General features: G+C 37.6%; 4 protein-coding genes across 6 annotated transcripts; 3 read left to right on the forward strand and 1 right to left on the reverse strand.

The window, feature by feature from the left end:
• Positions 1–104: 104 nt before the first annotated feature.
• On the forward strand, positions 105–3,312 carry LOC112288592 (uncharacterized). 2 transcript variants are annotated; one of them, XM_024532915.3, is made up of 5 exons: positions 105–289; positions 626–822; positions 979–1,728; positions 1,870–2,277; positions 2,438–3,312. In XM_024532915.3, the coding sequence occupies exons 2-5, from the start codon at positions 802–804 to the stop codon at positions 2,513–2,515; spliced, it is 1,257 nt and encodes a 418-aa protein (XP_024388683.1). In that variant the 5' UTR covers positions 105–289; positions 626–801; the 3' UTR covers positions 2,516–3,312. The 2 variants fall into 2 exon arrangements, with proteins under 2 accessions (XP_024388683.1, XP_024388682.1); XM_024532914.3 differs by having other exon boundaries at positions 145–284.
• A 5,918-nt stretch (positions 3,313–9,230) lies between these two features.
• Positions 9,231–12,374, forward strand: LOC112288802 (uncharacterized). Of its 2 annotated transcripts, none has more exons than XM_024533383.3 (5): positions 9,231–9,384; positions 9,850–10,346; positions 10,521–10,610; positions 10,784–11,429; positions 11,616–12,374. In XM_024533383.3, the coding sequence occupies exons 2-5, from the start codon at positions 9,877–9,879 to the stop codon at positions 11,961–11,963; spliced, it is 1,554 nt and encodes a 517-aa protein (XP_024389151.1). In that variant the 5' UTR covers positions 9,231–9,384; positions 9,850–9,876; the 3' UTR covers positions 11,964–12,374. The 2 variants fall into 2 exon arrangements, with proteins under 2 accessions (XP_024389151.1, XP_024389150.1); XM_024533382.3 differs by having other exon boundaries at positions 9,295–9,583.
• Positions 12,375–12,879: 505 nt separating this feature from the next.
• LOC112288803 (DNA repair protein RAD51 homolog B) lies at positions 12,880–14,596 on the forward strand. The gene has a single exon (XM_024533384.2). The coding sequence runs from the start codon at positions 13,167–13,169 to the stop codon at positions 14,193–14,195; it is 1,029 nt and encodes a 342-aa protein (XP_024389152.1). The 5' UTR covers positions 12,880–13,166; the 3' UTR covers positions 14,196–14,596.
• A 6,301-nt stretch (positions 14,597–20,897) lies between these two features.
• LOC112288886 (glycoprotein 3-alpha-L-fucosyltransferase FUT11) lies at positions 20,898–25,101 on the reverse strand. Its single transcript, XM_024533580.3, has 8 exons — positions 24,959–25,101; positions 23,564–24,192; positions 23,196–23,356; positions 22,740–22,984; positions 22,374–22,481; positions 22,078–22,234; positions 21,335–21,559; positions 20,898–21,164 (listed from the first exon to the last, which is right to left on the reverse strand). Exons 2-8 carry the CDS (start codon positions 24,011–24,013, stop codon positions 20,909–20,911), a joined length of 1,602 nt encoding a protein of 533 aa, XP_024389348.1. The 5' UTR covers positions 24,014–24,192; positions 24,959–25,101; the 3' UTR covers positions 20,898–20,908.
• Positions 25,102–26,985: the final 1,884 nt, after the last annotated feature.

Genomic DNA, 26,985 nt, shown 5'->3' on the forward strand with positions numbered 1-26,985 from the left:
GTTCATTGTGGTCGATGAGAAACACTGTAACTAACAGAGAGCGTCCGTCAAGAGGGGGAAGAGGTCCTCTGCGTCGTCGTGTGTGACGGAATCCCCCTTCATCTCCGCCGCTTCTCTCTCCCTCACCTGACCCTGCCGGACTTCCTCCGTCCTCGGTGCACCCCACCCAGAATACCAGGCTCGGCTTCTTGTCCGTCAAAGCTGCCATTCGTCTTCTTCTTCCTCACCCTCAGTGCTCTGCGGAGCTCCAGACCCTTTCTCGTCCTTCACCCCAACCCCTCAAGGTAAGGTATGTCCGCACCTTAACTTCGAGCTCCTCTCGCACGCCCTTTCGTTTGATCGTTTGTCTCTGTTTTGTTTCTCCTGCGTTTCTTCAAGTTTTTCACGGTTTAGTATATTGGGTTTCATTCTTTGTTGGCTCCTGGATCCGTTTTCCGCGCGCTCATCCTCGAATTCCTTTTGCCCTGTCTCACGGGTTGCCCCTTCCGCTGTTTCAAATGTTTTACTTCTCCTTCACCTCCTCTAGAGCTTCGTATCGTATGGCCTGGTTGTAGCTACTTCTTGTAGAATGTATGTCAAGATTCCCTCACGTGCTTTGACCGAGTTGGAGATGGGTTCTCTTCAGGTGGTTACGTGAGTGGGTGTGGATTTTGACTTGTGAGTGGTTTACCAAGTTTGATCTGGTTTTGCGGAAGCGTTAGTGGAGGATAGTGGTTAGCTTGCTCTGGGAGTTTTCTCCATACTGCAGCGCGAACCACTAGCTCTTTCGACCGAAGTGGCGAATCACAACGAGAAGCTGCCATGCAGTGGGTTACAGAATTGGTAAGAGAGCTGTTTCACTTCTACTAATGGTCTTTATAGTTGCAGTCTTGGGTGCCCCTTTTATCTGAATCCGTTTTCGGTGGAATCTTTGCTGATTAACACGTGTGACTCCCCCGTCGGTTGTTCTGACCTATGGTTCGTTGCCATTTTGACTAGGGTATGGAGGACGTGAGGCAGTTCGACCCGTTGTTTCACCAAAGCAACGCCGAAGCATACGGTGGTGGATTGTCTAGTGTAAGCGGGAGTGGCAACAACTATGCCGCATGTTTGGAGAGCTTTAAGCAGCAAAAGGAGCGGCAGTCGTTCGCAGATCTTGATGGATTGTATCATCAAGAGCGTCCTCAGAAGATGTTGAAATCAAACTCTTCGATGCCCACTCTCAATGACTTCCACTACCAAGCCAGCCCCAATTGGAGTATGTCCATGGGCCTATCCTCGGGCCTCGGCGGGATTTCATTCGGATCCCAGCAACCATTGGCGCAAAACCCGCATCAGCAGGTGCACCAGATGATTCCTCAGCATCTTGACGCCTATGCGATGTCTGTTCAACACCTGCAAGAGGATTCTGCAGTGCATCCCAGAACGCCAGGTAGTCAAGTGGACTGCGGAAGCTCACCTGTATCTGTTGGTACAAATGGTTGCAAACCTGATGCTGTCTCCGTGGAGAGTCTTCGAGGTTCAAGTCCTCTATCCTCCATAGAGTATGTCCAACAGGGCAAGCAAAAATCGTCAGGATTCTTTGCCTCAAATGTGAGTGGTTCAAGGCTTACCATGCCACCCCAACCACCTCCGCCAGTCAAGAGCACAGGTCATACACAAGACCACATAATGGCGGAACGAAAGCGGCGCGAGAAGCTGAGCCAACGCTTCATTGCTCTTTCTGCTATTGTCCCTGGCTTGAAGAAGGTTAGTCCTGTACCTCTGAATAAAGCTAGTTTTACACACGTCTCACATGTCCATAATGGTGACCGTTTATAAGCTTGAGTAGTGGCTCTCTTCGTTGCTATTTCATTAATCTCCGTAACTCATGTGGTTGATGTGTGACAGATGGATAAAGCGTCCGTGTTGGGAGATGCAATTAAATATGTGAAGACACTGGAAGAGAAGCTGAAAGCATTGGAGGAAAGGCTCCCGAAGAAAAGAATGCGGTCACTATCGGTTAAGAATATGCCGCCTGTACCACCTTCGTCCTCTAACTCACAGGGTTGCTCCAAGCTGGCTCCTGCTGTGAAGCAGCAGCTAGGCGAAGAAGTTGTTGATGAAGATGATGGCTCTCAACCCGAGATTGAGGCTAGGAAGATCGACAAGAATGTGCTCATTCGGATGCATTGCGAGAAGAGGAAGAGTTTATTAGTAAAGTCTCTTGCCGAACTCGAGAAAATGAAGCTGGTCATTTTGAATGCCAATATTCTCTCGTTTTCTGCAACGACGGTGGATCTCACTTGCTGTGCTCATGTAAGTTCAACTTCTTTTTGGGAATGAGGTATTCCACCAAATAGTTTCACTGACACCTTTTGAATAGGTGGCTTAGTCATTTTTTTTTCTCCGCATGTCTCTGGAGCCTCTCTTGCTCTGAGAATGACGACGGCAAGTGTAATGAAATGTCGATTCGCAGATGACTGATGGGTGTGATATCAACACCGACGAGATCGTTAGAACTTTGCAAGACTTGTATTATACACTGGAGGACTGACAGAGCATGTTCGAGTAAGGACCTTAACATAAGCATGGAGTTCGCGTGCACGACAAAATTTCCAAACGATAGCTGTCTACGTCTCCTGTCAAGATTGTTTTTAAGAGTTTCACTTAACAGCAGAGCAATCAGCGAGCTCCCTTTATCCCTTCAGGTGGAAGTTAGACATGGCCATTGTAGCCAATCCACATCTTCAACCCATCCAAAATTTTCGGCACAGTTCTGGTGTTTTTTATTCAGATTTTCTCTGGTTTCTGTGCTTGTCAGCATTGAAGAGAATGCGGCTACCTGGGTGTACACCTAGGTTTTTAAGTTTCCCCTTTTGTCCGCTAGTCGCGACACAGCTGCTTTTTGAAGAGAAATCGACCCCACATCTGCTTTGAATAGTCAACACCAGCAGGTTATTTCCCTCATATGGGTCTTCTTCAGCTGTGCCCAATATTCTGTTCTGAGAACCCCGATCCTTTTTTCGTGATAAGCCATTACGTAATAGTTTGATGAGGCCTATCATGGTCATGGTCATTTTTTGCAAAAGCCATTGCCCATCACGGTTGGTTTTTGTTTCAGAACAGAGTGGTTGGCACTGCTGTAGTTACACATACTAAAGACGACCTTTTGGAGGGTTTGGATGGCTACCTTAGCTGTTATTATTTTTTTTCTTCTTATTTCTTTCTTTCTTTTTCACATCCGTATAAATGAGGGTTAGGGTCAAGCTCGCCGATGTGCCAGCTTGTTCTTTTGTGATGTGCATGTATGAAATAAAAAGTTGAACATATAATATTTTCTTTTCTTTTCCACCCCTGCTCCATCCCAATCCCATCTGTCTCTTGCAATGGTGAAGCTGTTGCCCAAGTTTCAATCTAACCCACCTGGCCGATACACTGCTCCATAACTTTGTCCCGTATCGCCCGCTTTCTGCTGTCTCTTCACAAATGTATCTGAAGAACTGGATACTTTCTCACCTTTTCAAATTGTCCATGATTCAACCTTGTCTTCATATACCATTCAAGTCCAATCTAAGCAAAGCGTCCATCGCAAGACAAGTGCAAAGGAAGAAACCGCGTCACTCGCATTATAGCTCGACACAGGCCACACCCTCGGAGCTTGCAATGGTCGGAAGGAACAAGTCGACAGGTCTCCGCGCCAGATCTTCCCTGTTGGTGACGGCGTCATTGCATATTCTGTCAGATGTGGTCCATATCCCCTCTCTCCAGACCTTGGCCATGGCTATATTCAACAGAACCTAAAGCGCTGCATGCTTATCCTCAAAAAGGAAAGCAAATGGCAGGGGGGACCCAACAGGAAAGAGAGTGATTGCGGCAGATTCTGCGGGCGGGGCGGGAATGGCACCCTCCTTTTCGTGGCATGAAACTCGTCACAGGAAATGAGTCAGAGTCGGAGAAACGGAATTCATGGGTGAGGTGGGTGCCCTCTCGATTCGGGTGTCGCACCCTTCCCCTCCTCTTCCTTGTCCTCCTCGCATTTCTTCTTCTTCATCACCCCCTTTTATCTCGAACACCGCATTGCACCCCATTTTTTCTACCGCGCGAATGCTCCAAACCCTCGTTATGAGCTCTGGATGACTCCTTTTTACAAAAATAGTAGTCCTATTCATGAAATGAATGCGTATGGCTGCAAAGCCTGCTCCTTTTTCGCTGGACAATAAAATGGAGAATAGGGTTTCTGAGGGAGGGAAAGAGGGAGAGAGTGCTTGTGTGTGTGTGTGTCTATAAATACAACTAGGATATAGCTTGCTGTACCCGGGATTAGGGTTCCGTGTCAGGAACAGAGTCGGGAGAGCTATTATGCTTTCCATTCTCGGGTTGCTTCTTAGTGTGTTAGATCGATGTTTATCTTTCATTCCGAGCAGGTGCGAAGTTGGATGTTGTACAGAGAGTCCGTTTATTTTGGGTTGCTTCATCATGGATTTTTACCTGCTTCTTGTAGGTTTGTCGGCATGTGTTCAAATCCCCTCCTGAGATCATGCTTGTGACTCCTAAAATAGTAGGAAGAATTAAGATTGGAAATAAATGAAGCAGAAGAAAGGTGAAGATTGAGTGTAGTAAATGTACTTCCTTTGAAAAGCAATGTGTACGTAGCACAACAAATTACATTATTTTGCTTGTGCATGGTGGAAATACTAATTATATGCACGCATTGTATGAATGTATGGACAGATGTACACACACATATATATATATTTATAAATATATCTTTATACAAATGTAGATATAGGGAATCGTTAAATCGATGCAAATATTTACTAAATATACTCACCTATCATCATTGGTTGAGGATACAACCATTTTTTCATTGGTGTTTGACCAAAGTGGATCCAGCATGGAGAATTTTTTTAATGCTGGTTAGGATTAGTGGGTCAATTTGAAAAATGCTTGGGTCAATTTAATGATTCCCTAGATATATAAACATATACATGTGTAGTTTTTCAACCTTCAACTGATGGTTATTAGATTACATATGTGTGCTGCAACAATTGTTCAAAAAATAAAAATAAAAAATTGGTTCAAGTTAGCATTTGATTCTGGGTGTAATTTACTGATTTACGTGTTTTACAATTGTTGACTAAAAATATACCTTAATTTTGAGATTTTGAATCTAATTCTTACTGTATGAAAATATTCTTACACATAATCTTGTCAGCATTCAGTTGCAATCAACAAAATATTCAAATTTTAGTTCCATAGATCAAACTTACTGAAAAATACTTTTATAAATGTCAGAAAATTTAAAGTCTGACTAATATGTTCATTGAAAATTCAAGCTGGTATACAATCTAAGGTCTAATTTTTGAGTATGAACCCTTTAAAAACAGTCAGGATTTAAAGATTTTTAAAGTATCCTTCAAAACAAAAATTCATGTTACCAATGATATTCTTGCACATCATTAACAAAAAAGAAATAGCTCTTTTAAAGTCACATAATATATATATATATATATATATATATATATATATATATATACATAATTATTTTTTTGTAGCATTGAGGGTTTTTTTCTTCAAGAAAAAAGAAAACCGTTAAGGAGTAATTAATAAATACATAATTTGGTTAAATATGTAGATGTATACACACAAGCAAACATCTCTTGTTTTAATTAAGTATATTACTATTAAAAATTCAAAATTAAAATTATATATATATATATATATATATATACACACACAACAAGATTTTATTTATTTATTTATCTTATTTATTTTATCTAACTTGCCATGATCTGAACTTATGTAATTTGATTTAATCGTTCAATTAGAACTTCAAGTTTTATTTCTTATTATTGAAAAAATAAATTATGAGTCTATGGAGAAAAAAAAAAAATATAGAAATATTAATTATAGAGGGATTTTTGTTTACTTCATTTGATTCATTGTTTGATCATAATATCAAAAATCAATGTATATATATATATATATATATATATATATATATATATATATATATATATATATATATATATTCTTTAAAATAAATTATTATCACATACATTGGATTTAAGATACAATTAAATTATATATAAAATATATATAATAAATTTAAATATTTATGTATTATATCCAAACAATTTAGATTTGTCATACAAATTAAACAAATTAAACAAATTAAACAAATTATTTTTATTTTTGTTTAGTTTTTATATTAAAATTGATATTAATTCTAAAATTATCTTTAGCTTATATTTTAGTATATTAATAGATTGTTTGTAATAAATTTATACTTAAGAATTTTTCTTTCTTCTTTTTTTGTTATCTTTTTTACAAACTTAATAATATAAATTTAATTAATTTTTTATATTCTGAGGTAATATTTTTTACTAAAATTAACATAATAATAATTTTATTTAAGAAATCATTTTATGAATAAAATTTTAAAATATTTAAATATTCAAATATTGTTGATATGTGCCATTTAATGTTATGAATTTAGATGAAGGTGAGCATGAACAATAGATCAGGTGCATTATTCTCCACTTTTAGATATTAATTTGTTTCATTGATTTTTAGTGGACCTTGTGTGAAATTTTCTATAGTTGTATTAGATCCACTAATCAACCTAACACATTGATTCCTATAACATGTTGTTTACATTATCACAAGTGCATGATGTAATTGATGATGATTATTGATAATTCATTTAACAAGTGTAATAATATTTGGCATATACTATGTGACATGAGTCTATTAATTGGATTTAAATAATAAATATTTTCTAATTCAAATTGTGGCTTGATGGATGAATGCTTTAAGAGACATATAAAAATTTTATGATTTCAAAAATAGATACAGACATATAGACATATATAGATGTATATTTAAAAAAATTAAATTAGTATTTACTTTATTATAAAAATGGGTTTTTATTCAAAATTAAGAATCAAAGAACAAAAAATGAGACTCAATTTATTCTCTAACAATTTATTTTGGAAAAACTACACCAAATATTTATATATTTTACATGTCTATGTATTTATCAAAATGGTGAAATTCACAAAAGTAAATAAGATTTAAAATTAGATATATTCACAGTATTAAAGTGTCTTTTTATCCAACGTTTTTTTTTTTTTTTTTTTTTTTTTTTTAAATATATTTCATAAGTTATACTTCCCAATTAGAATTTCATAAATTATCATATTGTACATGTTAGTATATGATTGATCATATTTTGGTTTTTTGAAAAATTCAATAAAGACATATTTGGCATTATCATGTATATGTACATTAGTTATATCTATACACATGAGTAATCAATTATATTGGTCAAGTAAAAGTTGATTGATGTTAAAACTGCTGAATTTATTTGCTAAGTTAACAGAGTGCTAGTGAACAAAAAATATTTTCATTTAATTGAACCTGTAAGTTCCTATGCAATAATTCATAATTCAATGATCATCATTTTTTCATTTTTCACACTTTTATTTTATTGTATTTTTTCTTTTCTTTTCTTTTCATGAGATTATAATTATTCACAGAACTGCGTGTTCATAATATATTAGGAAATGGTCAAATAAAAAACTTTAATGATATATGAATAATGGTTAATATGACAAAACTCAATTGTTTCTTGATGAGTCAGTATCTAAACAGATAAGTACTTGGTTTGTAACAGAAATCACATATTTGCATGCAATAATGTTGATATTTTATTTATAGAAATTTAAATCAGAACATATTGAAAATTGCAACTTGTTTTAAAATACACTATCCTTCTTCTCAATCTACACCTCTAGAGAAAGCTTTTGCCATTATGTCCAGAGTCAGAAAATTCAGATTAGAAACTGACAGTATTTTATTTTGTTTTAAATACATTAATTTGCATAGAAATCTACCTAAATCACACACAGTTTTCACAGATTTATATTGAAACAAGACTTCAAGGACAAGTATAAATTCAATCATTGGTTGCAATCTACATGAGATTATATTTGTAGGTGGTTTTAATTTTTATAGTGATTCTTTTTTGTCTTTTGTATATTATTTTTAATTTTGTAATCATTTTTTAAAACCAAAGAGTTATTAAAAATTATAGTGTCATTATGTAATAAAAGTACACCTCTAAAACTTGGTTGTTTAATATTTTATAAGATTCTTATTTTTTATTTTTTAAAGTTTTTTTCCAATATCATGTTGAACAAGACTAAGGGAGGTAAACAACCCTAACAAATTTTATACAAGCTAACAAAAACAATCTTATGTCATAAAAAGTATTTCATCAACCCTACTCTTCTTTGTGTTATTTGTCTTCTCTACAAAAAGTTAAAGGATATTGTTTTTCTAGAGTTGTCCCATAAACTTCATAAGAAACCAAAAAATAAATCAAAATATCTCTTGAAATTTTCTTTTTATGATATTTGAGAGTTTTGAAATGAGTGTTCTACCTCCATGATTTTAGAATTAAAATTTGAATAGAAATATTAAAAAATGAAGTAATTTTCTTTCTTACTTTTAAAAAGTTATCTTTACAAATAAAATGATGACATGATTGAAGTGTATAGGACAAATATTGTAAAGAAATGATCTTTTCACACCTTACTCCTCATTTGTTTCAAATTTATGTTCTCACTCCTATATTTTTGCTTCACAAGTATTATTATTATTATTAGCACAATATTCATCACATTAATCAATCACTTGCAATCATATATAGACCCCACTACACCAAAACACAATACTTAATTCTTAGATACGACTCTACAAAATCTACCCAACAAAAACCTATTATTTCAAACCATGAATTATAATATAGATTTCTTGCATTATGCACAACCCAAGCCTCAAAACAACACTTCCAAACAACAAATGGGACACGTTTTTATTGTAAAGACCCATTCATTATTTGTGTTGTTGTAGGATAGCTCCACATATTAGTTAATTTACACCCCTGAGATGACAAAAAAAGTTACCATTACGCCAACCAGGGGAAAAAGAAAAAGGTTCAGATTATTTGCCGGGGTAAAATAGCAAAGTATCGCCACGTGGATAAGAATCAGCATGCATCATGTCCGAATGTTCCATTAGGGTTCCACATCGGATGAACAGTATGAAGTTCGGCCTGCTTTGGACCCGAACCTCGGCCGAGCCTGCTCCAAACCTGTGTCCATAGCGCCACTTGTCATGGCAGAGGGACACGATATGATGTCAGCCACCACTTGGCGTATAATTGGGGCGCCGCGTCGTACATGGGCCCCCAGAGTTCCGAAACCTTGGTCGCGCCGAAGCTCTGTCAATGGATCCGCCGTCTAATTTGCTGCATTTCTATGAACTTTTTGAGACCCCGTGTGAGAATTTTCCATTGCATGAGAAGCCGCCGCTGAGTCGGTGCCGTGAGCAAAGTCCGCGCTTGCTTTTGATTAGGTAAGTCGGTGCGGTGGGAGGTTTTCGTAAAAATCATACGCGCGTGTGTATGTTGGTTCTGGTGGATTGCAATTCCAGGAGCATTTCTACTTATCGAGATATAGAGTTCGGTTAGTGCGTGGACACTGGATGTGCAGTTTGTTTTTGGTCACAAAGAGATTGCGTGGTTGCTGTTGAAGAACAAGTCATCGACGTTTCGGTACGGTTGATTTCTTGTTTCTGTTGCTAGACTGCGTGGAGTTATGGATTAGCGGTTAGCAGAATCGTGGAGCGTGTGAAGGATTTGTGCTTTGGAAGAGCAGTTGTCTTGTGTGCCTTCATGAGCTGTGAGTATGGGGAGAGTTTCGACAAATAAAAGAGTTGGGTCGTTTCGAGTGACATGGATGCCAGAGTTGGCCATCAGTGCTTTTTAGGTCTTGACATGCGGTGATATAGCGACAGATTGACTGGGTCTATACAAAACAGGGGTGAAGTTGAGGAGGACGGAGAATCATGACGAGCTTGGGGAAGATAATTAAAGATGATAGGCATCCAACCTGGCTGGTGGATTCCATCATCTTGTCTGCTGTGGTGTATAGTCCGAACCCTGCAGAGGAATTGAAGCTGATGGAAGCAGAATATGGGCTGCCGCCCACTGCCGAGTATGAGTTTATTTCTGACGAGGAGCTGTGTGAGAACGGATTTGAGAACTGCAAGCAAACCCTACTCGTGGTGCGCTCACTGGCGGATGGGCATTACGTGGTAGCATGTCGCGGCACTACCGACGTTAGTGACGCACTTGCAGATCTGAATTTTCTTCAGCGTACCCTGACCTTGATACCTGGAGCAGCGCATTCTGGTTTTTTGGATAGGGCCAAGACAATTCCGCTGGAGTATTTTCGAAGGTTGTTGATCCGCGGGGAGCGCATAGTTCTTGCAGGCCACTCTCTTGGGGGTGCCGTTGCTTCGCTACTTGCTCTCAGGTGCTATGAACATATCAACTTTGTTCATACTTTGGGTGCTGATGAATAGCCAATGTGCGTCCATTTGCCTTCCAATCTTTAGATTTCATTGCATCACGAGTATAAGAACATCGTCTCTTCCTCTTCCTCCGAGTTCTCTTTAGCCATTTAATTGATGTGGTTTTTCTCTACCAGGCTTCTTGAAGCAACTGGAAAGTGGTGTCATGCGCAAATTCAGTGCTACACTTTTGGCTGCCCCTTCTTCGCGGACTACCGCCTCGCAAAGTATGTATATTGTTGGGAATTATCCTTTGAGAAAGCTCCGATTTTTGAACAGACGTCACGAAATATTTTAAGATGGATTTTCAATTTATCAGACTTGGGATAGATTTCCCCTCCGATTTTTTGTGGCATCTGTATGGGTGAACTCATCTCGTTCGTATGATTTTTTGCAATAGGTACATCAACAAACGGTACAAACGTCACTTAATTCATATTGTGTCCCGGAATGACATCGTGCCCAAGGTGATGCCAGTTGCCTTCACAATCTACACTATTTGGGCCGGGCTTGGTGTCGGACCTCTGAGTGAACTCATGCATTTGGTACGCATTGCCATGCTCGTTGGTCAAGTGATGAAAGTACAGCCTAGGAAGTTGCCATTCATTGTGGCCAGTACGCAAGCCTTGACGTGGGTACCTTCCTTGTTGCGGTTTCTCCTCCATCGTGCGCTGGCTTTGGCTCTTTCCCATCAATCTGGCTACGGATATGCATTTGCTGGCCACATGGTTTTGCTTGACACAGAAACAAATTTCCTGGAATATGCTGACATGGAGCGCTGGAAGATGGAAAATCACTTGAGTTTCCACATGAACATGGGCTCGTTGGAAGGTGTGAAAGAGCACTCGTTGCTTAGTTATATTGACCATGTGTTTGCGGTAGAATCAAATAAGCGCGCCAACGATAGGCAGAATATTGAGATATCTGCAGCAATTAAACAACACGAAGAGGGAGTTGATGATTCACCTGGCTCTAAGGTGGAGGTCTGTACCGCTACGTTGAATATGAAATGGTTCAATAAGAAGGAGAAAAAACCCCAAAAGCAGGTAATATCCACTTGACCATGACACTCGACGTTTCGGTTATCTATCCTGCTTGATAATTCAGGATTAAGCGTGACAAGTTAGACCATCAGTATTTGGAAACGGAGAATTGCTGGTAAAACATCGGTTGAATTGCATGTGTTCGCTGAAATCAAATCTTCCTTATTCAATGATGTTTTGGTGTCGCAGCTCCTTCTAGAAAAGAAGGACGTGAAGGATCCCTTCGGCCAAAGGAAGACAATCACAACGGGGAAGTTCTTAAAGAGGGAGCAGCCTAAGAAGCCGAAGCCAGCTGTCAAGGCACTGAAAAGTCGAGTGGCTTGTCTAATTTTTGCCCGTCGCATGGGAGAAGTGCACCCAAAGCGATTTGAAATGCAGAAGCGGAAGCGGGGATTTCTTCAGCAGATGGGAATGGGGTTCCATTCTTTCACCAAATTTGTGCATCGTTTCGATGGCTTATTTATTGCTTCTTCAGCTGTGTGCGTAGTTATTCAACTCAAGCGATATTTTTTCAATTCATCTTCCAATTCGAAATAACACCTCCTCTGCGGGCCTTATCTGAGGATTCGCAATACCAGCTTCATCTTCAAAAAGGCTACAATATGAGTTTTCCAATTAGAGTAGTCTGGATTCAAGTCTTGTCATACTCCTGATGACATGATGGAAGTGCTCAACAGTGTGTCGTGTGTTAGTTGCTGTCCACATATGCTTGCCAGCTAGACCAACTCAGATTGTAGAGGAGGTTTTCTTTGCAGACCTCAGGTTTGAACGATTTTCACTTGGTCCCAGTATTCAAGTTGTTGGATTGCGGCGACCATGAAAACCTTGTCTTAAGTGCTCTGTATTTTTATTGAGCTTGTTAATTTAGATTCCAAGAATGTAAAATTCCACATAGATCCACAAAAAAAAATATGAACTCTCTAACAGAGTAAGGCCCTTTTGAATTTCTTTCAGAGCACTGCTCCCCATGCAGGCCAACAGTCACTGTTTCTGTTCTGACGTTGACTCCGCACACTCTGTGTGAAACAATGAATTTTTAATGGTATCATTTTTCTCTACATTACAACACCATATGTGCGCATTTCTCAAGAGAATCTTGTGCTCCATTCTGACACCCAACAAGTCAACACTGCGTAGTCACTTACGAAATTGACACAATATCCACGACAACAATAGCTGTAGACAAACCTGGCCTGCAACAATGCAGCCACCAAAGATGAATGTACCAGTGCGATACGGATGAAACGACATACACCATTCATATATGGATGAATGTAGACGTCGTTGAATTCACTCATGGATGAATGGAAGGAAGCGGTGCTATTCATTGGGTGGAGATAGTAAGGAATACCAGCTTGCGAGACTTGAGACAGGAGACTTGAGACTTGAGACTTGGGACCTGGATTCGTCAAGAAGTGCGTAATATCCAGATTCGGCGGAAGTTGCTGAGAAGGGCCGGTTTTCAAAAGCGGCGCCAAATCCAGACTTGAACGCATTCATCGTCTCGCAGATTCAAGCTCAAGCTTCTTCTTCACTCTTCCTCCGCGTCGCCTCCTTCCAGTGAAATGGATCAATGCGAAGCTGAGTTACTGTCCATTGCACTCGCGCCGCCTCGCTTTGTCGAGATTCTGTTATCGTAGTCATCGATAATTTGCTTCTAAGAATTTGGCTGAGGTTACGTTTACTCTAACTTGAATTTTTGCCTGGCTTTCGTCCTCTCTCTGTTTTTGCTTTTCTTTAATGGCCACTGTTAGTGCAGCCACGGAAGGTGTCACCACTAGCGCCGCTACTGAGGAGGAAGTTCATCATGGTCCGTATCTTGTCGAGCAACTTCAGAATTGTGGTATCAGTAGTCTCGATTTGAAGAAGCTGAAGGATGCGGGGTTTTGCACCGTCGAGTCTGTTGCATATTCCGCGAAGAAAGATCTTGTGCTTATTAAGGGGCTCAGTGATGCGAAGGTGGATAAAATCATTGAGGCAGCTACGAAGCTCGTTCCTATGGGCTTCACTAGTGCCAAGCAGATGCACGAGCAGCGGGCGGAGCTCATTCAAATTACCACAGGTGCAAAGGAGTTTGACAACATTCTCGAGGGCGGAATTGAGACTGGTTCCATTACAGAAATTTATGGAGAGTTTCGTTCGGGTAAGAGCCAGATCTGTCACACGCTCTGCGTCACTTGTCAGCTGCCATTAGACCAGGGTGGAGGTGAGGGGAAGGCTTTGTACATTGACGCAGAGGGCACTTTCAGGCCTCAACGATTGCTTCAAATTGCAGAGAAGTATGGCTTGAATGGACAGGATGTGCTCGACAACGTGGCATATGCTCGAGCTTACAACACTGATCATCAGATGAAGCTGCTAGTGGAAGCTGCGTCTATGATGGCTGAGACTAGGTTTGCCCTGATGGTGGTGGACAGTTCGACAGCGTTGTATAGGACGGATTACTCAGGGAGAGGGGAGCTTGCAGCCCGACAAGTCCACCTTGCCAAATTCCTTCGGGGCTGTCAGAAGATAGCAGATGAGTTCGGCATAGCAGTTGTAATAACAAATCAAGTGGTAGCTCAAGTTGACGGGTCGGCTATGTTTAATGGTCCCCAGCATAAACCCATTGGCGGTAACATCATTGCGCACGCATCTACGACAAGGTTGTCCGTGCGGAAAGGTCGTGGTGAGGAGCGTGTAATTAAGGTGGTTGCGTCTCCATGCTTAGCAGAGCAGGAGGCTCGCTTTCAGATTACAAATGAGGGCGTCGTTGACGTCAAAGAGTAAGAAGTAGTGACATGCGTTCAACACGAAGTATACTTTTTCTTTTCACGGGTGTCACTCACAAACGACAACTGACGCTTCGCAGCAATTGTGTTAGCGACCCTTATCGCTGGGTACACACCCCTCTGGCACCCTTGACAATGCCACTATTTTATTCGAAGTGTCTGTTATTTGGCATCACCTTCAGTTTAATTGCGTGTCGGATGTAGGACAAACAGATTGCCGACCAGTTGTCTGTTCTTGGTCAAGTCTGCAGCACAATTCAGGAGTCTGATGCCACAATACCGCCCAGGAAACCTACTAGAGCTGTAACCTTGTCGAAGCGGTGGGATGCAGCTCGAATGACTGCAGAATCTGGTGTAATTATGCGACTTCTTTAACTTAATTTAAAACTATTACTATGCCTTCTGTTGTTTTCATGTGCTTGTCTGCATTGTGTGGTGAACATAGGTGCACCAGCTTGTAGTCACCTATAGTCCTTACTGTTAGGACTAACATGTAGAGTGCCATGAATGTCATATTTTGAAGTTTGAAGGGAGGGAATGATCACTGTACCTCAATTTTCGAATGTGGAGGATTGACATTCTTGCCACAGCTCCCAAATACTGTCTGGATCCCAACATGTCACCACATGTCATAGTGGATATCAAGTGTGTCATGACATTCTTCATCGCAGTTCTTAGCCAAATTGGCTACTCTATACTTTTAGTGAAATGGGATCATCATACTTCCTGGTGGATTAATTATTCAAAGCTAGTAAGATTTCTCACACCCGACTAAGATTGTTGGTTTGCAGCTCTTCCCCTGCTTCACAGAACGGCTTGGATGTGCTATATTGACTAGTGCTCTTCTGTTCTGTAGTTGAACTCGTGCATTAGCTATTGTCAGACTGACCAGGCTGGTAGAAATCGGTGGCAGAACTTATGTTCAAGCTCAAGACCAAATGTTGGCAGAATACTTGGGGTACATTACCAGGCAGTTCCAGGTAGCATTTCCAGTTTTTTCACAATCGATTATCAGTACCAAACATGCTAGCCTGGGTCTATACCAATGAACACACTAGTGAAGCTTACTGGTGAATGTTGAAGTTGTGGGGAATGTGGGATCTGTATTTTAACCCGTCAAACTCTTGGCTCAAGGCAGCAGGTTGACGTTTGTTTCACTGGGCTAGAACTAGCAGTATTGGTGAGCCGTGGGCTGCTCTAGGTCCGCGGCGTTGCTGTAGTTGTATACCTGGCGACGTCGACGGTGGACGTTGCCATTCTCGCGCATTATAGCAGTGCAGAAGAAAATGCAGTGAGCAGCGTCGTCTCCTTGTCCCTACAAATGCTCTTGTGTGCTGCATCTCAATAAAATCAAAGAAGAGTGAGGGTGACTCGCTTGCCTGCAATCTACCGCAAGAGGAGCTTTGTACCAACGCAGGGCGATAATGTTCCAAGTATTTAGCCACCACATGGAATGACGGCAGCGCATGGATGAGGAGCGCATCCCTCCAGGACTGTTGCGGAAAGAGCAGCCCACTCCTCTGCTTCCTCTGGTGAGCCTAAAGAATCACAAAACTTTGCGAGTTTTTATGGAATTTACTATGACTTCCTCCGATAACCACAAACCTCTGCTGCAGTTGACGGTTCGGTATTTTCAAATCAATGGACCTTTGCCGAAGTTGTCCGTAGTTTTTATTGACATGCATCAATAACATCCAAGCACAAGGATACTACCATCTAATTGATCTTGTATGTGCTGCACTCAAACACAGACGGAAAGCATTGTGAAACGTAGTCAGGTTTGCAGCCAAATTTTCAAACCAATCTCATCGACAGTAAATATGATTACTCTCTTGTTATTCATTCAGTCGTCGCATTTGTGGACATGTGCAGAAATCAATGCGATGATAGGCACTTCGCTCACCGATTGTTCCACGACACAGCCAATTTTAACTGCGTCATAATCACAGTTTTTTTTTTTTTTTTTTTTTTTTTTTTCCCTTCTGTGCCTGCAATCGACTGCTTTGTCACAAACAACTGCGGCGATCCTCCACCATCACCAGCTTGCTGTGATCTATGTTAAGTTACCTCTGTGCGATTCTGCAGGCGGTGTATTCCCCTCGTCAGAATTTTATTTCTGTGTTCTTTGCAAGAGGTTTCTCCACATACTATTGTACATTTAAGTTATGCGACCCATTTCCAATCACTTTAACATTTTAGCATATCAGCAAGAGTAAAAATAAGAAAATAAAAATCCACCTATATGGAAATAGAAATCAATAGGATTTTAGATGTTTTTACACAATTTTGCCTTAAAATAGAATTTATATTGATGTTTTAGTTAAAGATTCTTTTCAATTCAAATTTGACATATAGACCAACCTAATTTCAACTAGTGGTGGGTTATAAAATTGGAAAGTGGTGCACCTAATTATGCTATTGAGCTTCATCTAATTCTATACAATCTATGGATAATGTGTAGATTTCAAATATGTGATTGTAAGTAATCTACCATTTTTTAGTAGAATTTTTGCAACCATTCTTTCTTGTTTCTATCCATCTCCAAATCCTAGCTCATACATCCTTCATCTTCCAATCATGCTCCAACAACTCTTTTAATCTCTCTCTATCATTAGGTTGCATAGACCATGAATACGGTATCAAAATGTATTGCAAACTTGTGAAATATGGATAGATGGATGAATGTTGTAATTGCAACATAGATTGTATAGGAATAATATAATTTTAAAACGAGTTTTCAAACAAAAAATAAATGATACTCATGATTTCCAAGCCATGTATTAAAGATTGCAATGAAATGCACTAGTATGAGCCATATGATGGAAGGTGCAATGAAATACAAATCGGCCTTCTGTATGTGTTGGAGGTTGTGGTGAAGTGCCCAATTTCTTGGTTGTCAAATCAATGTATGGCAATGGCAAGGGCGCATGTTGCAGACTAATATATGACGAGCTTGCATGTTGTTCTAAATTCAAATCTAACAAATATGTATGTTGAACAAGTGACTCTAAAATTTTGTCCCTTCTTTATACTTCATCCTAGAGACTCAACACCAAAGGATCCAAACAACCTTCTTACACTCTATATTGGAGTGTCAATGCCAAATCACCTTGACAATTTCTACAACCCCCTTACAATCTATAAAGCGCAGGCCTTTATTTGTAGTGATTTCCATTGTGTCTACATGGTTCAATGTTGTGCCTTTACCTCTGCCTTAGTCTATGACTTTTCATTCTAGTGCCTTGCAAGTATATTCTTTTATTACAATGTCTTCCTCTATAGCCTTGTAGGCATGTTCTTCTATGATAATCTCTCGCTTAATAAGAGTAATATATTACTCTCCATCGTCACCCTTGTCTTGTCAACAACTCCACCAAAGTTATCCCTTTTCCTATCTTCATGGTCTCTTCTACCCCCCCCCCCTTCTTCCCCTCTCCTTCTCTTTTCTCTCGCCTCCTTCCCCTCCAATTACGTTCTTTCAGCTTCTTTCACTAATTTTCTACCCCTAAAAATTCTTTTGGTATACAAATGCAAAATCTTCAGAGACTCGTAATTGTCAACTTGAGTTTCAATATAAGAATTTGGTTGACTTTTCTACTATATTAATCATGTTTGCTAGTGTCAAAGTTGAATTTTAGTTGTTTATTTAGACTTGGCAATTCATTACAAGATCCTGCCATATTTTTTTATTACAACATGTATACATTGTGAACCAACTTACACTTTCCTTCTAAACTTGCTTCCACTTCATCAAATACCAACTTGCTCATGTTTCTATAGTCCTCAGCTCTTGCTTTGGCAAATACTACTCTATATCCAAATTGCAATGTATTTTCTTGTTTCCGTGCCTAACAATCAATGTTAATATCTAATCACTAAATGTGCTTGTAAATTCTAGAATCCATCATACCCTTTGTCTTACAATTGACTTACATAAGTGCATCATCAAATTTCACCTTGCAAATCAAATTGCAATCTCCAAAATCCTCCACACCCCTTGCCTCAAAATTGCCCTATGGAAGTGTGCTCCCTTGGTCACCAAAAGCCACCTTATAAATTAATTGCAAATTCAAGAATTCACCATGTCTTGCCTTGTAATTGATATGCATAACTACAAATTTGGAAAAGCTTAGAACAAGCAATATATTCTCAATTTTGGCCATATTATCTATGCAACTCCAAAGATTACAACTACACTTTTCAATCACAACATGAATAAAACATAATTAGTTGCCTCATATAAGCAACTCCACTAATATATAATTAAATTTTAATATTTTATACATATCTATTTTGAATACAATGAGTTTAATATGTTGCTCATTGCTAATTATTCTTTTAACCAACTCTTGATCTATTTCGGACCATAAGTTATCAAAATTGGTTATAAATAGGAAACCAAATTTCTAAGAATATTCCACCTCGTAAGTCAAAAATGGATCAGCTACATTAGTTCTTACATAATCATAAAATTTATTATTATTTTTCTATACAATTAGCCACATTACTATTTTGTTATTAGTACATATTGATTAAATGTTAAATTTTGAAATTATTAATCTATTTATTTCTTGAAAGACTTTAGTTTAACAAATTCTCTTCAAAATAATTCTTGTATTGTCTTCTAAAATATTTTATACAATGAAAACTTTATAGTATTTTGTAATGCATGAGGTGCCAAAAAGCATATATAAGTAGAATTCTACTAAGTAGTAGCATTGTACCAACTTAGTTAATATCATTTAGGAGTATCTACACTATAAATCACTTAAACTTTTAAAATTATAGTTGAAACATCAATGTTTTTTATGATAATAAAAATAAAGTAGCCAAGAAGTTATCAAAAATATAATGTTAAAACTTCATAAGTAGAATCAAATAATATAATACATCACAATAAATAGTTGGCATAACAAACAAGACATATATTATATTAGTATACAATCCAATATAATAAGATGAAGAATTGTAGTATAAAAAGTGGTCTTATTCTTTTACAATGCTTATTCTTTGGAACTGCTTAAAAAAACATATGCATGCATATTTAATTTTCAATATCTATAAACAATGTTATTTTATTTTTTATGAAAATCCAGAAATAAATAAATAAAATTTAATTATTTTATTAGAAAGAAGAATAAGCTTATGAATTGTATATTGCATTGATATCTATTTCAATTGTATTATATAAAAACTTCTTAATAATAAAACAAGAAATGTAAAATATATTATTATCTTACATAATTTTAAGTAAAATTTAAGAAGTATTTCATATTAAGAGATTAATTTTATTGTCTTTGAGGATAACAAGAAGATGTTTATAAAAAAACATACACAATTTTTATTTTTATACTTATTAGCATAAATATATATACATTAATATATTAGTAGAAACTCCTATTGTTGGGCATTTAAAAAGCTATAATATTTTAATTAGCCAAGTCAAAAATTAACAATTCCTAAAACAAATGTTAACTTAAGAAATAAGAATAAAAATAATAATAGAACTATTTATGTTTCTTCAATGTTATTGTCCAAGACAATTCTCATTTATTTCAATAGCTAAAATTATTATTTTAATAAAAATTTAGAATGAACTATACTTCTTGTGGTGTTTTTGGCTATGATGTTTTTGAAAAAATAATCTTGATTGTATTTAGAGAAGTGCATTGTAAAAGGACAATATAAATTTTTAGACTGTGAAAGAACAACAAATGGTTTTACATTGTAAAAAGACATCTGTTTTTGGTTAAGAAGAAAACTTCTTTGTCTCAACCAATAGGTGTAAGAGAAAACTTTTTCAACTCTTTGTCTCATAACCAAGCTTTCTTATTATAAAGATATTTATCTTTTCTTTAAGTATATTGCAATGATTTCTTTAGAAAATTATCTATACTATGTGTGGTGTTTTTTTAATATGTAACAATAACATAAAATATCACATAATGATAATTTGTGCTAATATATAATAAGAAAATTAATCTACATTAAGTATTTGTAAATTAAAGTTTTGCCTTGTTTTCTTAATTTTTAAAGTTAAATATTTTTCTAACTTTCCAAATTTTTCTTATTAATAAAAATTAATCTTTTTAAATTAAAAAAAACTTTTAATTACTTTTACTTATCAAATGTTCTCTTTGTAAATTTGTTCGAGTAGCTTCTTATGAATATAAATTCCTTAATTTCAACAAAGCTATAATTCAAAAAGTATTTAAATCTAACAAAAAAATTTATTTTATTCAAGTACATGTGCATAACAAAAAAACATATTGACTTCTATCTTATAATAAAATATCACCTTCTTTAAAAATATTTAGACAATTGTCTTTGTATGCGCTAAAACAGTGATCTACAGAAAAACGACAAAATATAAGTCAGTTGAACTTTCACGTAAAGAGTATGAGACATAGAATACATGTGTCTGAAATTACTAACAGGATACTGAAATATTTTAAACTCAATTTTGACTTGCCAGTAAGAAAAAGGTTAAGCTAGATTAGTCTCACGAATCATCGACTCATCATAAAATATTGGGTGGACGGCGCAGATAACCTGCCACACCTCGCGATTCAGGAAAATACTCAGCGGCATAGAAACCTCTGAAAAGCATGTAACCATACCAAAAAAAATAAAAAATAAAAAATAAAAAATCATCAGAATTGGGTGTCAATATGCAGTCACTGATGATAATACACTGATATGAAAACGGGATCAAACAAAAACTACTTCCAATTGAAGACAAGGTTGTTTTTGAACCATAGCCTTTAACCCCTTATCACCACCGAAATCCCAAGTATAAAGTGCCTCCCGTTGAGTAAGGCCCACAGGATATATTTTGTAGATCCGAAGGTCTGAGTTCCCCCTAATAACTTCGGGCCGCTCTGTCTTCCAAATAGGAACATGCTTGAGGGCCGTGAACTTGTCTACTACAACTTGCTTCAAATGGGCTAGGGAAAGTTTCGATCCTCTGTAAGCATATAAACATTCAAAGGCATTAGGAGAATAGGGAAGAAATATTTGTAGACAATAAGACCCCCATACGTCCAGACAACAAACAAAATCATATTTTTGCAGCCTCGATCACAAGATGAGCCGAATTAAAGGACGTGAATTCAATAGTGGGGCATCAATGCTTACTCAATAAAAACCGATTCCATTTCGAAACGACCCCGCTCTCGTACATATAAATGGTAGAGGGTGGACCCAGATTTGCTGGTGCACTTGCAAGGTCTTTTAGGAGCAGCCGCTTCTTCTTTCAGGCGCGATTTGGTAGCTACAAAGATGCATAACCTGCAGGAGGAGTGCACGGCAGCCATGTCTACTAGAGCTAGAAACGAATCTGAAGGACCATTAAACTTCCACCTGCGAAAATGTTCAGAGTTAAGCGAAATCACAACTAAAAGAGATTGGAAGCAGAAGAATTTTTGAGCAGCTGTTCTTAATTCACGCAACGACAACGCTATTAACTGTATGTGTAAACGATGCACTTTCGTACTGAAGGGATCTAAATTTATTATATCCCTTCATAACTAGAGGCAAGGCGGAAATCACAAAACTATTGGTACCTACGTACTACAGCCTCCAGGATCAAACATAAGAGTGAAACACTGGACCAGGACTCAAAATTCTGAGGACTGAGACTTAACAAAAGCTTTCTTAAAGGGACCAAGCGTAAGAAGTCTTATGAAAAAGTTACTTCACAGATTAAAACTAAACATAGGAAAATGCCAATGCACTCCAATGTGTCAATGAGATTAACGCTTGACTAACATGAAAATATAAATATTCACCGAATGAAAGAAATTAGAAAACAGGACCTGTAGATTGTAAGAGATAGATTCTTGAGTTAGAAACACAAATGATTGTCCAGATGAACTTACTGCAAAGTCTCGTTGTACGCAGTCTCGTTTTCTGCGAGATATTTTATGCGACTTGCTGCAGCCTTTACTTCGCTAACGTCCTTAATGTATACAAGAGAATTTGATGCGGGTGCGAAGTCATAAATATTTGGAGGTCCCGTTACAATAGGGACTGAGCCTGTCCATCCGAAGAAACAAAGACACGTCAACTATCAAAAGTAATCATATTATATTCCATCGTGCATAAAAAGCGTACGCGCATGTGATTTGAGTAAACAAATACTGATCAAGGATCAAAGCACATATGAGGAGTGTACCAGCAACTAAGGATTGAAAGAACTTCTCCGTAACATAATCCTCAACGTTGGAATTTTCGAAAGCAAGGCTAAACTTGTACTCTCGAAGAGTTTCCAACTTGTTCAATGCTGCACAAAGTTAATTACAACTCTAAGATATCAATAGAAAATATGATGATTTTTCCTCTCACCCCAACATTAAGTTTGAGTATGAATTCTTTCCAACCAACATTTCACACTTGAAGCGACTACCTTCCCAAAACAATGCAAGATGAATCAGGGCTATTAAGGCAGAAAAATAACTTTGCATCAATGTAAAACGCCCGTGGACAAAAGCTTCTAAAATTCTAGATCTCCTTCATGACATGCAGAGAGTTCGAGGCAAACCTCGGCCTCCAAGAACATTTTGTTCACAAGAACCGTATGAGTCTATTTGAACGCCTTCGTTTTGTAACATTCGCATAATTGTAAGACGATCATTATGCGCACCACAGTTGGAAATAAAAGCAGCTCCAAGAGCTGGTTTTGTCTTGGGCTTGGGAGCATCCATGATTTTATACTCCGCCCACGAAAAGTAGCCCACTGGAACATCCGATGACAGGCTTGTAGTCATCACCACTCCCACTCCGTTGCTGTGAGCTCTCTTCAGGTTAGAATGGAAAGTCGGCGCTATCAACTGATTCTTAGTTAACTCAAAACTTCAGTCTAGAAGTACTTCAAAGCGAAGAAAGCTGAAATCACATGCCTGGACTGATAAAGCGAAAAGTTGTTTCGAAACCATGATTTAAGCAAGACGCCTCAAGGCAATTGAACTTTGTGAACGTCGAGTGTAATGTATCTCACCTTCGCGCCCGCACGATGTCATTCTCAGGAAAATAAGCAGAAGATTCCATAGAGCGTAACACTAGTAGTGCCGAGGGTGAATCTCCATAGCCAAACTCTGCATCTGCCTGACCCTCACCATGGGCCTTGAACACGCATGGCACAGAACATTTATCCCAATTCTGCAACATAAACAAGCTCTTGGAGATGAACAAGAAGATTCAATATCTGTTGCTCCGCAGGTAGGATGTTAACCAAAAGGCTTGACTGATAGGTTATATCTGAATCATCACACATGCAACACATTCCAGTGATCCTCAAAGAATCCTTACATATACCACTTAACAGTCCCTTAAGAGAAAAGGAAATAGAAGGAGAGAGTTACAAACCTCAACTTCATTTCCCGATACAACCAGCACAGGTTTCTTCTTAAAATCACGCGAGTATGTAACTTTGTCAACCTTCTCTAGCCATTCTGCCGAGCAGACATCATCTGTTCCCGTTGGTAACTTGTCAATCCGAATTGTTTTATTGGTTTTTATCGTTAGTTCTTCTTGTCCAGAGATTTTGTTGGGATTCTCGGGGTGGGAATCAAGAGAGGACGAGTAAGATGAAGAAGGGGAATTCAAAATATCAAGGCGAACAATGAAAGCGCATTCAATGAGGACAACAGCAAATACGGCCCACAAAACAGTTTTGCTCCACCATCCCCGTCCTGAGCTAGATGCCAGAGATCTCAAGCCTAATAGCCCGGGTGTGGGTCTTTCACCACCTTCCACATCCCGTTCAAAAGCAGCATCATCCCTGCGAAATCGCCCTGTATCCCTATCTCCCTTCATATTTACTCCCTAAGCGCCTTCAACATTCGCCTTGAGATATCAATAATCGAAAGCCCTCACTTAGAAGAAGCCCAATCCTCCACCTCTCACATTGGCTCAAGCAGAACTTTGATTGGATCAAAGCAGTCGAAGGGATTTTCCATGACACCGATTGCTCTCCGCAAATCAAATGACCAAAACTATCAATTTGAGCAACCACCACACACGAAAGTCCCACGTTACAATTGGGGGAACATTTGTAAACAAAAAATCACAAGAAGATAAATGACAAGTATAAAACCATGAAACGGACTCATCGATCGTCAAAGCATAATCCTAAACCAAACACACTGGCTGCACTACAACTACAAACCAACGTTCGTGCAGAAAGGGCACATGGATTCGAGACAGAATGTAATTCGACACCATATATTCATAAAACCAATTAACGGTGCAGAATATGGTCTCATTCAGTAGCAGAATTTGTGTCCGTCATTCCAACATCGAGAGCTACTTGAAGGCAATCTACAATTCAACAGTACCTAGTTCAGAAATTGCAACACAATCGACTCTGCATATATATATATATATATATATATATACATATAATGAACCGATAAATGCGTCTCGATGAGACGAATACCGGATTGTGAGTGACCAGCCCTTCCTGGAGCTCACCGATCACGTTGAACCCAACGAAAACGATATCGCCATAACCCCATTTCCTTCCCCCAATACAAAAAATTCACAAAATTCTTGCTCAACGACCGAAACCCACAAAAATCCACGATTAGAAACCGATCGTGGACTAAACTAAGTTTATATCTACATGCACAACTGAGGAATCTCCAACAAGACCGCAATACACGTGACGATACTCCTCGGAACCCTGGACCCAAACCCTAAAACCCCTGATCAAACGCAACACAGAGAGAGATAGAGAGAGTTAGCGCGCCAAAATTTTACCAGTATTCCTAGCCAGTGCTCGCGTTAATCACGAAATGATCCACAAGCAACGCCGAAGGGGGTGAAGGGGGTAACTGATTCCCTGGCCGGATCATGTGGACCGTTTCTGTGAATCGAGTCTCCCTGGCAAACGAATTTTGCACGAAAGCGGAGAAAGTAGGGCTCGAGACGAACCCGATCGCTGGCTCAGCCGGTGCCATGTCATCCCTGCCACATCACCACCGGCAGCATTAAAATTATCTGACGTGGACTCTTATGTCAGGTCTTGTTCCCACCGCAGTTCGATTCCCTTCGGAAGCTTCGCCGGCGCCACGTCATGTATGCCACGTTCGCATGCCGCGGAATAATCATACGCTGACGTGGACGCTGCCTCGACGGCCCTGTTTCCACTTGGCTTTCTCGATGGTCCTGTTCCCATTGAAAGGTACAAAAGTCATTCTTTGATAAAATCATGTATTAATAAGTTTTGTTTGTTTATGTGTTTGTTTTGTTTTCGTATGCATTTATGTTGCTAAAAATATTTCTTTGCACATTAAACGAGTGGATATGAATATAAGTAAAAATAAAGCCAACTTGGGTAGAAAAATCCAAAACTTTCTAATGTCTCAACTAATCTTTATAAGATGATAAAGTAGGCTTGAAATTAAATTTATATATTAGATCAATTTTAGCACTCACTTATCTCTTTTTTTTAGTGTAATGAATTATGGATATGATCTTCCATTGAAAACTTTGTGTTGTTGAAAGAAGAATAATCGATGCAATAAATAGAATGATTTTGGTTTCAAAAATAATTTTCTAGTATATATGAATTGATGTTTTGTTTAAAACATGATAATTTCATTTTTTCAGTTTATTTTATGATTTTAATCGTAAAGGCTTTTTTTTTTTGAATTTTGAATTTTGAATTTTGGATTTTTATTCTTATTTAGTCATTCTAATGTGACTCCATCTTACTATTGCAATAGTTGGATGGGTTATTAAACTGAGGCTTAAATCCCAAATATTTTTAATATAATCTCTTGAGATAGTTCATTTGTTAATGTACTTCATAGTTTTTGAAACACAAATTTGATATTTAAGAAAACAAAAATGACTAATCTAATCATGTTGCTTCCTAAATGTTTGGTTAAACTCATGGTCAGTACAAACTAATTGTCCTTCAACTCCTTCAAAAATCCTATGTTTATAATTTGTTTAAGAACAAATTTAACAAATAATAAATTGAGTTCCCTTGTATGAGTACACAAGAAAACATTTCAATTAGTAACTACATATACAATACAATGTTTTAAATGCTTCAAATAAAAATAAAAATAAAAAATATTGCAATGTGTGTTTTTTTAATGGGTAAATATACTTTTATACCAAATTGCCAAGTCTGATTATTTAAAGGAACAATGTTCTTATTTCTATTGAACCTTCATATCTTGGGTATTCCAAAAACTTAAATTTTCAATAAGGTGTTCAATCTATTGACTTGTGTATAATTTTTGATTTTTGATTTTTGAAACATAAACCTCAAATACATATTTACAAAAACATAAATTTTGAATGTTTTAGTAATGTGTATTACAGGTCTATCACAAAAAGGTTGTAGTTGTAATAAAATACAGTTTGGATTTTGACATGGATTAGTTCTCAATTTTGAGACATCTATTCAGATTCAAATTAAATTAAGATAACACATCTTTATAAGTTTTTGAGACTTGTAAATATATATCTATATATATATATATATATATATATATATTGCTTGTTGTTTATTTATAAAATGAAAAGTCAGTAGTTTCATTCTTGTTTGAAATACATTTAAATATTTTTACTAGCTTTTACCCATCTACCCATCTATAAAATAATACTAAATTAGAAACTGACAACATGTTTTATTAAAAAAATAATTGCATGATCTTAGAAAGCCAAGTCTCTTGGTTTCCATTCGATTCTAGTATGATGTTGTTTTAAATTGATTTTTTTTTTTTTTTTTTTTTTTTTGCAATTAAAAATTTTATGAAAATTTGTTAAAT

This window comes from Physcomitrium patens, chromosome 11, assembly GCF_059467195.1.
Source record: "Physcomitrium patens ecotype Gransden chromosome 11, ASM5946719v1, whole genome shotgun sequence".
NCBI classification, from domain to species: Eukaryota; Viridiplantae; Streptophyta; class Bryopsida; order Funariales; family Funariaceae; genus Physcomitrium; species Physcomitrium patens.

Coding starts and splice junctions, on each gene's coding strand:
- LOC112288802 (XM_024533383.3), top strand. CDS start 9,877: ATGACGAGCTTGGGGAAGATAATTAAAGATGATAGGCATCCAACCTGG. Junction 10,611..10,783: donor GCGGACTACCGCCTCGCAAA/GTATGTATATTG, acceptor TTTTTGCAATAG/GTACATCAACAAACGGTACA. Junction 11,430..11,615: donor AGAAAAAACCCCAAAAGCAG/GTAATATCCACT, acceptor TTGGTGTCGCAG/CTCCTTCTAGAAAAGAAGGA.
- LOC112288803 (XM_024533384.2), top strand. CDS start 13,167: ATGGCCACTGTTAGTGCAGCCACGGAAGGTGTCACCACTAGCGCCGCT.
- LOC112288592 (XM_024532915.3), top strand. CDS start 802: ATGCAGTGGGTTACAGAATTG. Junction 823..978: donor TGCAGTGGGTTACAGAATTG/GTAAGAGAGCTG, acceptor CATTTTGACTAG/GGTATGGAGGACGTGAGGCA. Junction 2,278..2,437: donor ATCTCACTTGCTGTGCTCAT/GTAAGTTCAACT, acceptor GTCGATTCGCAG/ATGACTGATGGGTGTGATAT.
- LOC112288886 (XM_024533580.3), bottom strand. CDS start 24,013: ATGAAGGGAGATAGGGATACAGGGCGATTTCGCAGGGATGATGCTGCT. Junction 23,357..23,563: donor TATCGGGAAATGAAGTTGAG/GTTTGTAACTCT, acceptor TTTATGTTGCAG/AATTGGGATAAATGTTCTGT. Junction 22,482..22,739: donor AAATGTTCTTGGAGGCCGAG/GTTTGCCTCGAA, acceptor AACTTTGTGCAG/CATTGAACAAGTTGGAAACT.